General features: G+C 33.7%; 1 protein-coding gene across 2 annotated transcripts in view; it reads left to right on the forward strand.

The window, feature by feature from the left end:
• The first annotated feature begins 433 nt into the window (after positions 1–433).
• LOC147066763 (heterogeneous nuclear ribonucleoprotein L-like) overlaps positions 434–14229 on the forward strand; it is a 651714-nt gene continuing 637918 nt past the window's right edge. For both annotated transcript variants that reach the window (XM_085954180.1, XM_085954181.1), the window contains exon 1: positions 434–547. In XM_085954180.1, coding sequence (XP_085810306.1) covers positions 485–547 — 63 coding nt within the window. In that variant the 5' untranslated portion in view covers positions 434–484. The remainder of the gene's footprint in view (positions 548–14229) is intronic.

The following is a 14229-nucleotide window of genomic DNA, read 5'->3' on the forward strand; positions in this document are numbered from 1 at the left end:
TTTCTAGCTAGTCCGGAAGTTAGTTAAAAATCTTCAATCGTCCAATACAAATCTTGGACAAACAAGAAAAAATGTACTGGACAAACAAGAATACGAGCTAATAAAAACGTGGTAAAAAATCATTATAAAAGGAGCTAGGGTATTAAAACACAGCCATATCATAAAGAAAACATAAAAGCACAATACATTTATTTTCAGTGAAATCTTGCAAATGATTTATTGTAAGAATATATTAGCATTTCTCACCAATTTTTACTAATAAGTTCCGAATTAATTAGGATTAAAAATAAATATTTTATATAATTTAATCGAGTATTACGTGTTAAATATTGAAATTCACAGCTGGTATTTATTTATTTCTGGCAATACTAAAAATATAGGCCAAGTGGAACAGCGCGGGATTTGCGATAGCCGGCTATTTTGTTAAATTGTTAGTCATTTCTGAGATACCGTCGCGTGTGGTGTGTGCAGTGTTCTCTATAAAATGGCGTATAATGGCAGTAGTAATAAAAGACTTTGCACCGGTAACGATATGGATGTTGAACGTGTAAGTATCGGATTATCACCAAAATATAATGGTCGATGTATTTCCGTCACAACCGATACCTTCTGTCACGCTGTCTGAACGAAAAAATGGCCGAGAGAGTATCGAAACTCGTAGTTCGGCGATGTTTTGTAGATTTGCTGCGAGCTCTCATTCACACGGCCGATTGTTTATTATTTTTTTATTGACAAAAATATGTTCAAGTTTTCGTGCGATGTCAAAGTGATTTCAAATGATATTTCGTAAATGAAAAGGATTCGTTTGAAATTTGTCAAAATCTACAGCGTTTAGATGACAGCTATGCTCACCTTAGGGGATTTTATCTATTTACTGTGCCACGTTATTTATCATTCTTAAATGATATCACATGGAATAATATTGTGTAAAGAAATTTGTTTTGTAATTGTGCAATTATAGTGTTTTGTTAGTATAACCGACGTTTTGTTTTTTTCACCTGTTAGCAAAAAGTTCATGTTGCTTTTGGTCACGTGTGATGTGCAATATACATTTTTTCTTATATAAGTTAGTGGCAGTGAATTCTTGCACCTTTCATACAACGCGAAGTGCATAATAATCTATAAACCTTAGTCCTTGAAATTTCAAATGCCTCCAAGATAACCTTATTTTGCGAATCAAACTACGTAAAGGTTATGTTATCGCAGGTTTAACTTTAATAATACACTAAAACCAACAAAACCCGAAGACAAATTAATTTATCAAATAAGTTATTTTACTCATATTTTATGATTGATACTTATTATTTCATAATGAAAGTCCTAGTAAGAGTAAACCTGAGTAAGTATGTATGTATACTCAGTCCCACGAAATGGAATCTATACATTTTTAATTATCTACAATGAAAAAAGTAACTAGGTAGTAAGATCAAGAAATTCATTTAATTTTCCAAATATTATAAAAATTATTACTCTAAATATCCCCCTGCTAAAATAAATGTATGTATGTTATGACAGTGACGAAGGGTGGATGTAGGCCGTGGAGATCCGACATGCACAGAGCACACTAAACTTTATCAGTAAAACTTATTTGTTTTCATTGAACTAAGAATACGAATTGCATATGATATTGGTTAGTTTTAAAAATTCAATTAAACCCTGCCTAAAGCAAACCATAATCGATATTACATGAGAAATAATATTCTTTTATTTACAAAATATCTAGAATTGCGCATTTAAATGATACATAACATTAGATATTTTATAGATTGAAGAATATTTCTTATCTATTATGGTTTGTTTTAGACAGGGCTTCATTGGATTTTTAAAACTAATTAATACCATCTGCAAATTGTATTCTTAGCTCAATGAAAACAAATAAGTATCACTGATAAAGTTTAGTGTGCTGTATTTATGTCAGATCTCCACAGCCTACCTCCACCCGTCGTCACTGTGTTATGATAATGTGAAGTGTAGTTACAAATTAAAAGAAAAACATGCGTTGGTATGTGGAAAAGCTTGCATTGGTACTTATAACATTTTAATAAATTGTCTAATGCGTGTTTATTAGGAATTGGTTAAACTAAAACTGTCGTTTTATATTGTGCATTAATTACTTTCTATTGTACCTATGTTGAAAGCTTTTAGTGGTTTTGGTCAGCAAGGAGGATATCTTTGTATAAAGAGGCTATAATACTGATCGTTCAAAATTTGAATAGGTACAACACGGAATTAAAATTTTGGCCTGCCCATAAATTCAGCTTCCCTAGTGCAATCCACATCTCACGTATCACACAAATCCACATCACATATTCTTAGTCTATGTGATATGTGCCACAATCAATGGTAATTGCAAAATATAATGTAACAAGATGATTATTTATTACACAAGTTTTACATACATACATACGACAAAATCTTTACTCAACCATTTGTCGAATGTCATTCCACCAATCATAAGTAATCATACATATTTTTAATCGATCAAAATCCAGTAGGTACCTATAATTTTAGCCAAATACCGATTGTCCATACATCGAGTATGTATATGGATAGTATTTCCATGTACAGCACGGGTACCTACCTCTACAGAGGCGGATTGGTGGTCTGAGACCGATCCAGGAAATTTTCTAGTCAATCGTCTGAAAATTTGAATTAAACGTACTACTTATGCATTTGTGCCTAGTATTTATAATACAAATCTAATATTTTATTTTAAAATACGCGTTAAGAGATATAGACACCTTCGATTCGTGTTACAATAATAAAATAGTTTTTTTTATATACAATCTACTGGCATCAATATCTTATTATCTATCTATGACACTGCTCCATTGGTTCGCAAGTCTTTGAAGTTTTAGGTTCGCAGACAAGATTCGATGAATTTCAAACATGTTTGATATTTTACTCGTTGATCATTCGGATTGAAGAAAGTTGTGTAATTGTCTACAAACACAATTTCAGGATTATCGGAAGACATTACGATAATATACGTTGCAATCACAACTGTAAAAAATCAACTTTTAAATTCGTTCGTTGAGTGTCCTTTGGTTAGTAGCAGCTTAGCAGAGCATTGGCAAATCGGACGACCTATTATTGTCCTCGAACTTTTGGCTCAACAATGGAGCGCCTGCAATAGTATGTCCAAGTAAACGACGAATCGCAACAACAAAACAGTCCACTGTATTGTTTATTTACGAACAATTCACTCTGGAATAGGGAATCCAGTCCCGTGCCCAAATTCTGATCCCGGGATTTCGGGATTACAATTTGACAATCCCGGGATTGGCATTTTTTTCCATTGTTAATATAAAATTTTTATATTTACAAATAACATTGATAAAATCGGTCAAAAATAAATCTAGTATAATTTATACTATTTAAGGCATTTATTGTTAATATTGTATACGTTCAATCTTGGAAATACAAAAGTTTATGGAGTAAATAATATTGTAATATAAATAATAATGTGAAGTTTAATATGAGATTGCTGTTTCTGATAGTAAAGACTTCATGAATGGGTTAGCGAGATTTAAAATAGTAAAGCAAATCATGGTGTACTTATGGCCTTTCCGCTTCATAAATCTATTTTGTCAGCCAAATATGGAACTGCCGTAAAACATATGAGATCATGGTGGAATTACTTTGTTAATAGTGCTAAGCATTATTTTTTCCAATCTTTCTCATTTTTATTAATTTGAGTATATGAAAAAATAAAATGAATCGGCAACTTACACATGGGTATAAATCAAACTTCATTCAAACTCAGTTTATTTCTAATGTAGTTATTTGTTATTAAAAGTATTTGTTCTATTATATTATTTTCGTTTTTATTTTCCATAAAAAATATCCCGAAAGTTTCGGGATTATGTTTATCAATCCCGGGATTCATAGGTATCTAAAATAACACGGGATCTCGGGATTGGATCCCTACTCTGCAATATACATTTTCTGTAGTTACAATACAACCTCATTACGAATTAAATTCGCCATCAAATGTTGTGATCAAGAAAGCGACTGAATCAACAATATCTGAAGCAACAAGATCAGTGCAGGATCGCTGTAGATGGAAGGAGATTGTTTGGCAAATGGCAACGCTTGTATTTTCAATGATCACCGTCCTCGGTATTGAGGCAAAGGATATACGTTTCAAAAAAATATCTCTGTAGTAGTTAGTCTAATCAATCTAATTTTACTTCAACAATATCCGTGCACAGTACACAATAACAAAAAAAGATTTTTTTTCCTTTTCGACCAAAATATGTAATGGTATGCTTTTAACGTGACCATACGTCCTATTTTGAACGGGACGCTGAGATGTTGACCCGTTTTCAGAAAGAGAGGAACTCACGGTAACAATTTCAAAAAATGCGCGAAAAATCAAAAAATCGACAGAAAAAACAAGTCCTGTCAAGAATTTCATTCTTATTTGAAATCAAAACCAAATCTTCATAAAAATATAATATTTCACAAATTATTTAATTTCACATGGTTTATTCATGTTTAAATAAAAGTTATGAAGAAATATGCGTTTTCTTGAATACACATAGGTGCTTACTATTATAAAAATTAGTAGATGTACCGTCTTGATGAAAAAAAATAATTGTGACTGTAGGAAGTCAGTATTAAATGATTAAAAAACAATATTTGTTTTTATAAAAAATGCGCATCGATTTACGTCTTCCATGAAGGGAATACCTAGGTACCTAACTTCAGTATTTTGAATGAGGATTGGTTTGAAACTTGGCTTATGTATTTTAAACTGATTGCCAATGAAAAATATATAATTTTATAGTACTACACATTATTTGAAGGTTGTTCTGTCAATTGAATCTCGGGAGACTTTTGTTTCTATGCTTTGATGGGTAATGTTTGTAATTCAAACATTTATGGGAATGTTAAAATGTAATAATTTGATAATGATTAATTATTTATGGGCTTTCAGAATAATATTTTTTCACTTACACCAGTTAAAACCCTTCAACGGGTTGAGTCCAGATTTTGCACCTAAAAAGTTATCATATATTTCAATTCACATTTGAGTAAGTACATATTCATAACAGAAACCTGCTATTTATAAAATCAATAATTGTTCGTAGACACCAAGCAGCTGAAAAATCCTAAATTTCTTCTTTGACATGATACACTGGCTCTCACTTACAGAGTATTATTGGTTGTGGCTTGATATCACTGGAGATGTTAATATGATATATATACCTATGTGAAAGCAAGTCATCTGAAGCAGAATTCGTTTTATTACCTTACGGCGGCCAGGTTATAAACCCATGAAACACAAAGCTCGACGTGTCCTAAAATATTAACAATATTGAATGCGTGTTTCGTTTACGTGGCAAACGTTTGCATATTATGTATGGTACAGACGTTACTTTGGAAAATAACATATTCTTTAAGATATGTTTTAAGTTTATCCCAGAAGGCAACCCACTTTTCATTATTTTTGTGTTCACACAGTTGTACTTACTACCAATATAAATTTAATTTTTTTATAATAATTATTACATTATATGGCAAAATGGTGTATAGTGAAAAGCTGTATGATTTTATGTGTTTTTTACTTAAAGCCGCGTTGATACGGTCCATGTACGATCCAAGTACAACTTGGACCGAGTGCCATCCAAGTGCACTCGTATGAGACATCTTCATACTAATCATTCCTATCCAAGCTACTTGGACCGCGTCCTACTCATCCAAGTTAGTTTGGATAGGAATAATTAGTATGAAGCTGTCACTTGGATGGCACTCGATCCAAGTGTACTTCGATCGTATTTGGACCGTGTCAACGCGGCTTAAATAAGTAAACATTTATTTACTTAAACTGATATTCAACTCCTGTGACGCCAACTTTTTCCGCCAATCATACCGTTCATCTGGGGCGCGTGTACTCTCTCGATCCTTGGTTTCCTGTAGTCGGTATCCGCTCTAGAACCCTTTTCCACCATATATATTATATAGTATCTTATTCGGATTACTTCGCCGTGAGCTTTCTTATCGGAAAGAGATGACCGTATACTATACGGTCATCTATATTTTCATAGCCGATTTTGGCAAAATTCATTAATTCAAGAATGAAAACCCAACATAACCTAACAAATACTCCACTATATCGGCTATTTTCAAATTTTGTTTGCCGCTGCCTGTAAACCGAGAAGAATCGTGTTTTATTTAGAGATGTATTTATCTCAGTACTATACGACCCAAAGAGGTTGGACGGTCTTAAATATACGACCATATATTTCCGATACCACATTTCACGTTGAAGTGTGATACGGCGAACTGCATACGTACAAATTTCCGGACACGTCTTATTCGTCGTTCTCATTATAATTTGTACAATTTAATGCGCCAAACGCAACACTATTGAAAAATGCACAATTGAAACATATCTTAATTTGTATCATTCCCACATCCGTGCAACATCGTCACAAGTGCTAAGAATTAGATTAATGTCTAAAAACATGCTCAATCGGTCTCCGCACTGGTGCGTCAATGTCAAGTGTAGTTCATATAGTTTCCGTCAAAGGTCTCATATGGTAAATCATGAAACCATATGACTATCACATTCACAATCTTTTAATGCTTCTGAAAAAAGTGTGTTATGCACTTATGACGTTATTGCACCGGATGTGTGTATGTTAACCATTTTTCCACTTCTTTACAGTCAATCTACGTGTGTACATATTGCTTTAATGACGATATAGTCGTGTATACCTAAATAATAGTTCGATACTTGGTTAGATTAGGCTTGAAAATAATCTAGATGGGCGCATAACCGCTATCCATTAAGCCCTTATAGTTATGTATCGTTCCACTTAAACTTGGAAGTTCGCATACCTAACTAAGGTGACCACGTAACTTGAATTGCTAAAGAGCTTATGTACCAAATTGCTTGAACTGTAATTACCGCGGTCGTTTCCTTAAGCTTCCTCTAAATTTAAGAATACAGTAATAATATATACAGCATTTTCGCTCTAAGCATGAAAATTATGCGTTAACAACATTCGTTTTCACTTTCACTAATAAAAAATTGTAGAAATATTTTTCTCTAACATCCCCTTAAATAAATATAATTTAAACATCATTATACATTTAAATTTATTTTTCTTAGATTATATTATAATATTTTATATACTTTGGTACTTTTTGTGCTGTGTTTGCCTCTAATATTCTTTATCAGTTATGTCCGACTTCAAGTAGGCCGCGATCTACCAGCTTCAAAACTGTCAGTGATGTAGGTACCAGAGTCTCACAATCTTCTTCTTCAACTCCTGATACTGAGGCGTTGCAACGTCTTGTTCCGTCACGACTCACGAATAAATACTAAACATATTAATATTATGTAGATACCTAGCCATGTATTGTGCAATCGCATGGAAGATTTTATCGTAAATATTCTTTGAATATAACAAAGCTTAGGTACTTTGTTGCACAGCACTCACCAGTAAAGAAGGGTGGAGGTAGGATGTTAAGATCCGCCATAAATAGTGCACATTAAACTTTGTTAGTCATACGTATTTGTTTTTATTGAACTTAGACTACAATTTAAAGATGATGTTGGTTAGTTTTTAAAAATCAATTAAACCCTGCCTAAACCAAACCATAATAGTTTTGGTATACTTTGGGCGATACGACAAAATTGTGTACACTTTTTCATTCATACTTATTGGTTTTCTATGAATTAAGAATACATATTTGGTACTTACGCGTCATATTGTTGGTTCTTTTTCTTTAAATTCATTAAATCCCTGCCTAAACCAAACTATAAAAGATAAAAAATATTATTGTGTCTATAAAATATCCAAAGTTATGTATGGTTTAATTGCATAATTATAGATATTTTATAGATGGACGAGTATTTTTGGACTATTATTTATTCTGGCTTGGTTTCGCAGGGTTTAATTGAATTTTAAAAATTTACCAACACTGTGTCTAAATTGTAGTCTTATTTCAACGAAATCAGATACCTACGTATGACTGACAAAGTTTAGTGTGCGCTATCAAATTTATGGCTGATCTTAACAGCCTAACTCCACCCTTCGCCACTGTCACACACCATACTATTTCATCAGCCGCCTTTCAAGATTCAATTAGTTTCAACATTCTTAGTAGGTGATGCGTAAGTGTAAATGAAATGATTTGAAAAGCATCCCTACCAGTGGCGGCTTGACGACTTTCTAGGTGGTGGGGTTTAGCCATTAATTATTAAAAATACATACCTATAACCTATACCTTATACCTACTTTCTCATATTATGCATTATGTACAAAGCTATGTACTTATACAAATATGATTGTATTAATGATGAGTAATTTTTCAGAATAAATAATATGATTATCTGAATCGTCACTTAATTACATCTGAAAAGCGTGTTTTGAACGACGACATACAGCGAGCATTTTTACCCACCTATGGGTCATTTGATTCGCTCCCCAGTATGCGTATACCAACGCTTGCATGCACATACTTTGTACCACGGCGACGGGATGTGACTGAATGATGATGGGGATGCCCGGTCAGCGAATAATAGACGCCATAGCTTTCTTAATTTGTACCTACCTAGATGATACCGTGAAATGGGGCGTATTTAATTTAATTAATTATTTTAATACCGAGTAATCATCATTATGTTAATCCATAATTTACAATCATTGCTTTATTTATTTGTATAGGTAATAATAATAAATATCCGTATAAAATTGCTACGGGTTTAGATGGATAAAATAAATAAAATAGTTCATTAATTAATGATGTAATTAAGTAGGTATGTTATAACATGTGTATTTTTACATGATAACGATGTGGGGACGGTCCCTACAAACCCTTAACGTAGAGCCTCCCCTGATCCCTACTATCAAAAGTCACCGCATGCCATTAGTAAATACCTTCAATCTAGATTTTGTTGTGTTTCAACTTTCAACATACAAACAATGGTGTACCTACCTATAATTTAGAAGATATATCTACCATAACTTCTTATAAAATGGTTCTTATGGCTGCGATTCTGCAAATTGAAATATGTATACGGACCATACACAACCATAACCTGGTGTGATAGGTCCGTGTAATTTCCTTGACTTGTGGAGGACATGCCCAGCCGCTGACTCGTTACGCTGAGTGCCCAAAACAATTTGGCTGAAGCCTCCCCGCGGGGTAGGAGAGACTTTTTGTGTTCCCAGATTCCCTGTTGCTCGGCAAATCTCATTATCGCGACACTCTGGAAAACTCTTACTATTTATTTAATGCTTCTCCACTAGTCTCGCACGACACGCTCGACAACTCAAATATGTTATTTTCATCGTTGAAGGAAATGGTAATATTTAGGGAACTTTCATAATTGCCATTTAATGTTTGATAGCCGCCATTGTAGCACGGTATTGTGACCCAATAATCATTGGGTCACAATACCGCACAATAATCACAATAATTCTCCACTCCTTCTATCGACTATGCCCAAATAGCTATCGAAAAGTAAGTAGGTACAGTAAAAACAAAAGAATGATTCGGTTCGTGGATTGAATACGTACGAATACGCGCTCATCGGCTGCCAGGTATTTAACGGCTCCCCACCCGGCACGCACACCATCGACCAATCGAATCATTGTTATGTTTTTACTGTACCTACTTAATTTTTCTTGGTGCGATTTTGAAATTCTCAGTTAAATTTGACTAGTAAAGAACTTTATCCGCGATGGACGAGTGGTAGAGTGACAATATTTTCTCAATCCGTCAGTTGCGGGTTCGAATCCCGCGTCTGGCACAATAGGCAGAGCCAAAAGAACACACATATTTTCTGTTGTCTGGTATATACTATTTAATAAGAAAAAATAATTTAAACTTGACAAATCTCAGTGAAATGAATTGTCTTGAAAATATTTATTTTGCCAAATATACTACGCAATTGAAGCAATAACGCCTATTTCCGACCATCTATATTTTATGCATCCGATTAGAATCTCAGATAGGATTTTGTTTATCCAATTGGATATTCTAATCGGTTGCATTTGGATTCAAATAAGACCTGCGACCTTGCAATTTTAAAATTTGAAATTGAAAAAGAGTACTATAGTAGGCAATGACATTATTAATGGACAACGCACTCAGTACAGCAGCTAGCAAGTAAAATCGCGCATAGCGACATTCGCACATGTATAGGTAGACGTCATGCAATTTCGATTATGCGATATCACGCATCGGGAATTTATAGCAATATCACCTTTATTGTAATGGCGGTAGAACAGTGTTTCTAGTGTCAATGTTCATTTGAGCGAACCCGTTCGAACCGAACCTTTCGGCAGACCCGACAAAAAGCATCGGGAATTTATAGCAACAGACCCGACAAAAAAGTGAGTGTCATTTTTTTCCAGATGCTTCGTTCATATTAATGTCATTGATAGTGAAAGGTAAAGAAATTAAGTTCATATTACTCACCAAGTACTTTTAACAGAGCATGGAAAATACATGTTCTTTGATATGGGAGTAAGAATCCAGATCCAACCCCCCAAAAAACCAACACGTTTACCTGTTTTTATAAAACAAATCAATGGCATTTTTTAATCAATAATGTACATGGCGACGGTAAGCCGTCTTGATCTGAGGTATAAACAAAAAATAATGCCACAGCCTTCTGGAAGCAAGCTTACGAGTTATTCAAGTTGGGGCATCTATCATTCCAGGGAATCTTTCCGCACTTTAACCCTACGGTATGTCGCGGTAACAAGGCTCACTATAGGCAGGCCGTGCCACGAAACTAAGATCGTTGTGCTAGTTACTACTCATACTTCGAGGACAATATGGTAAACAGTTTGTAAAAGATGACGATTGTTTCATATTGAAAAACATATTATGTTAATTGATTTGAACGAATTATAGGTAGGTACAATCAAAAAAACTTATTGTGAACAGATTATCACATTGCATTCTAAAATAATCAATAACTTGCACTACCACCGTAACTCGCAATTCAGCGACCCGGACTGTCTATAGTCTGCCATGTCGCGGTAAGTACTTAATTGATGTATTAATAGAATCAATATAATCTTCCAAGAAACTATCGCGATGTCTTTGACAGCCTATAGTTATAATTATCTATGATTGAAAACATCACATTAAAACAACACTATGTTCAAAATTCAACTGGCAAACCTTCTTCACCGTCCATGCAAGTTGCAATGTGAGTATTAATTTTCCAAATCGGCACACTTCAAGTTAACATTGGTTTCCTCTATTTAGTTAGTGAGGCCGATTTAAAAAAAATGTTATATTTGACATTTCGTGCCTCGATATACATAGTTAGGTACGGGTAGAGTTGTTTATTTCCCGAGAAAATCTCAATCTCGAGATTCGGGGTTTCCCGAAATGATGAAATTTTGAATTCTTGAGATTCAGGATTTCCAGAAAGGAATTCTCGAGAATTCTCGAGATATCAGGAAATTTAAAAAAAGCCTGTAAAAATTCTAAAATCAGTGTAAAAACAGACAAATTCCAAAAAAATATGATTTTTTTTATTTATGTAAGAAGGCAAACAAAATAGAAGTAGGAAAACAAAAATAATTCAAAACATTACTTATTAAAATAGAATTTCAAAAAAACACCGACTGTCAATCGCCGCGTATGACAATGGCGTACCTACGTCTTTGAGACACAAAATTCCTTGATGTTGCAAAAATTGCGCTCATTTTGAGTCGACGTTGGCTATGCCCTGACCAGTCTTTGAACGTTTTGTGTTTCCTGTCCACATTTTTCATATAGAAAATCGTTTTTTCAATTAATATTTGATAATAAAGAAATCTCGAATCCCGAGAAAAGATTCTCGAGATCCGGGATTTCCCGAAATGTTAAAAATTTCAATTCTCGAGATTCGGGATGGAAAATCTTAAAAAAATCTCGAGAATTCCCGTCGGGAAATTTCCGAAACCCAACTCTAGGTACGGGTTCGCTGATACTAAGTATCCAACAGTTGGAGAATACATATCGTGGCGGACGATTGTATTAAAAATGAAGTGTCGTATTTAAAATTCAACTCTTGTAATGTCACGTATTTGTCTTAAATGAGAACCCAAGATAGCTGGCTGTTAGTCATGAATAATAAATACTTACGTAATACTGGCATCCTAAAAAAGCAAGAGCTTATAAAAAAGTAAAATATATAATTACATAAAATACAGGTCCTAATAATTGATACGTTCGCGTTAGCTATACGTAAGTATCTAGAATTCATAAAATACCGAAAACTAATTCACAACACCATTATCGTCACAAAAAAGTTTATTGAAAAAGAGTGGTAAATAATGAATTTCTTACAAAAGTAAAGTTGTTCGAACAAGTTCGAACAATATGTACAGGTGTATAAAACACTTTCAATGCCACTAATGTTAATAATAAATTGCCATTATTATAAATCTGTAGTCTTATTATGATAAATACAATATTGGTAATTTCGTGATAATTATACAGTTTCACCAAGTATTCTAAGCTGTTTCATTTGGTCAATTCAAACCGTGTCCGGAAATGTGTACGTATGCAGTTCGCCGCAGCACACTTCACCGTGAAATGTATGGCCGTATAGTAAATACCGTCCAACTTCTTTGGGTCGTATGGTACTGAAATAAAATTCATGTCTAAATAAAACACGTTTCTTGTCGGTTTATTTGAAGGAAACCAGCGGCAGACAAATTTTGATAATATCCGATATATTGGATTATTTGTTAGGTTAGGTTAGGTTTTCATTCTTGAATTTTGCCAAAATCGACTGTGAAAATGCTCCACGAACAACGCGTATTTTTTTCATTTTGGTGCTATAGAAATGATCGTATAGTGTACGGTTACCTCTTTCCTATAAGAAAGTTCACGGCGAACTGTGCTACGGTGAAATTTAAGGCGATACTTCAGTGAAACGGCAAATAATTTTCAATTATAGGCGCGACGAAATTTTGGACTCGCTGGCAGTCTGAGAGCGAACATCGAGGTGTGAATACGTCTATTTGTTTCGTGATGGCGACGGGGGTATTAATTCTTAAATCGTGTAAAGATAACTAAAAACGTTACCAATTTACTTTAAAAAGAAAACATTCCAATGAATATATTATTATTGTTAGATACTAATATAACATTAAATGGACGCATGTTGGATTTATATGACAAATTATATTTCGGTCGGCATGCGTCATTTGCACCCGCGACCCGCAATCCGCGCATCGCCTAGCCACGATCTTTTTAGACTATGCCTCAACTGAGGTATAGCCTTAATACGTAGGTACAATTTACATGTAACCAATTCAAACCATTGAAATTCGATGGTGTGTGATAGTGGCGAAATGTGCCTATGGTAGTTAACTGAATAAACGTCCTGATCTGATGTTAGGCTACAACGCAGTATTAGTATTGAATTATATTTCCGTTGTAAAGTAGTGATTATACGCATATTTTTTTAAAAAGTTAAAACTTATAATATGATGCTGGCAATTCACATGACCAAATACTTATTTACGAGTGATTTTTGTTGTTTCAATAATATGTACCTAGGTACGTGACTGCTTTGTATGAAATGCTATTATATACGCATGATACTGATTACGCATATTAGCTGATTATATCCCATGGGCATGATGTATAAAATTGTTACAATATGTTAATAATTGTATGTATTGAATTTCGCCGATTACACTGTTCTCCGTGGTCTGTCATTTCGGAAAAAGGTGACAGTATCATTGAGATTAAAAAATTACATGCTGTCCGTGGAGCATTCTGGACAGAAATGATCCATTTTTATTACATTCAATAAGAACACTAATCTAATATTAATTGGTATCAAATATAAACATCTGATAATAATGCTGTCATTATTTTCAAATATTTGGTAAGTACGATTCGATACTTACGATCACCTACTTACCTACAACGTACTTTTGAATCATTCAGAATTTTATATAAAAATATTTGGTAAGTAATATGAATGTATATCTAATTTACTTACCAATTTTACTGTGTTTGTCCCTTGAATTCACGTGGTTTTTATTACGCATTTTACAACGTTTTTATTAGCTCGTATTGTTGTTTGTCCGGTGGTTGTTTGTCCAGTATAAATCTTGCAATCGATTTTTAACTAACTTCCCGACTAGCTAGACATTTGAAACTTTTAGAATATATCAGAACACGATGCCAATGCATTCTTTTAATACTTTTAGCCATCTTTAAGCAGAATTGAATTCATTTTCA

This window comes from Rhyacophila brunnea, unplaced genomic scaffold, assembly GCF_057557595.1.
Source record: "Rhyacophila brunnea isolate RB1 unplaced genomic scaffold, BYU_Rbru_1.0 scaffold_4, whole genome shotgun sequence".
In the NCBI taxonomy this organism is placed as follows: Eukaryota; Metazoa; Arthropoda; class Insecta; order Trichoptera; family Rhyacophilidae; genus Rhyacophila; species Rhyacophila brunnea.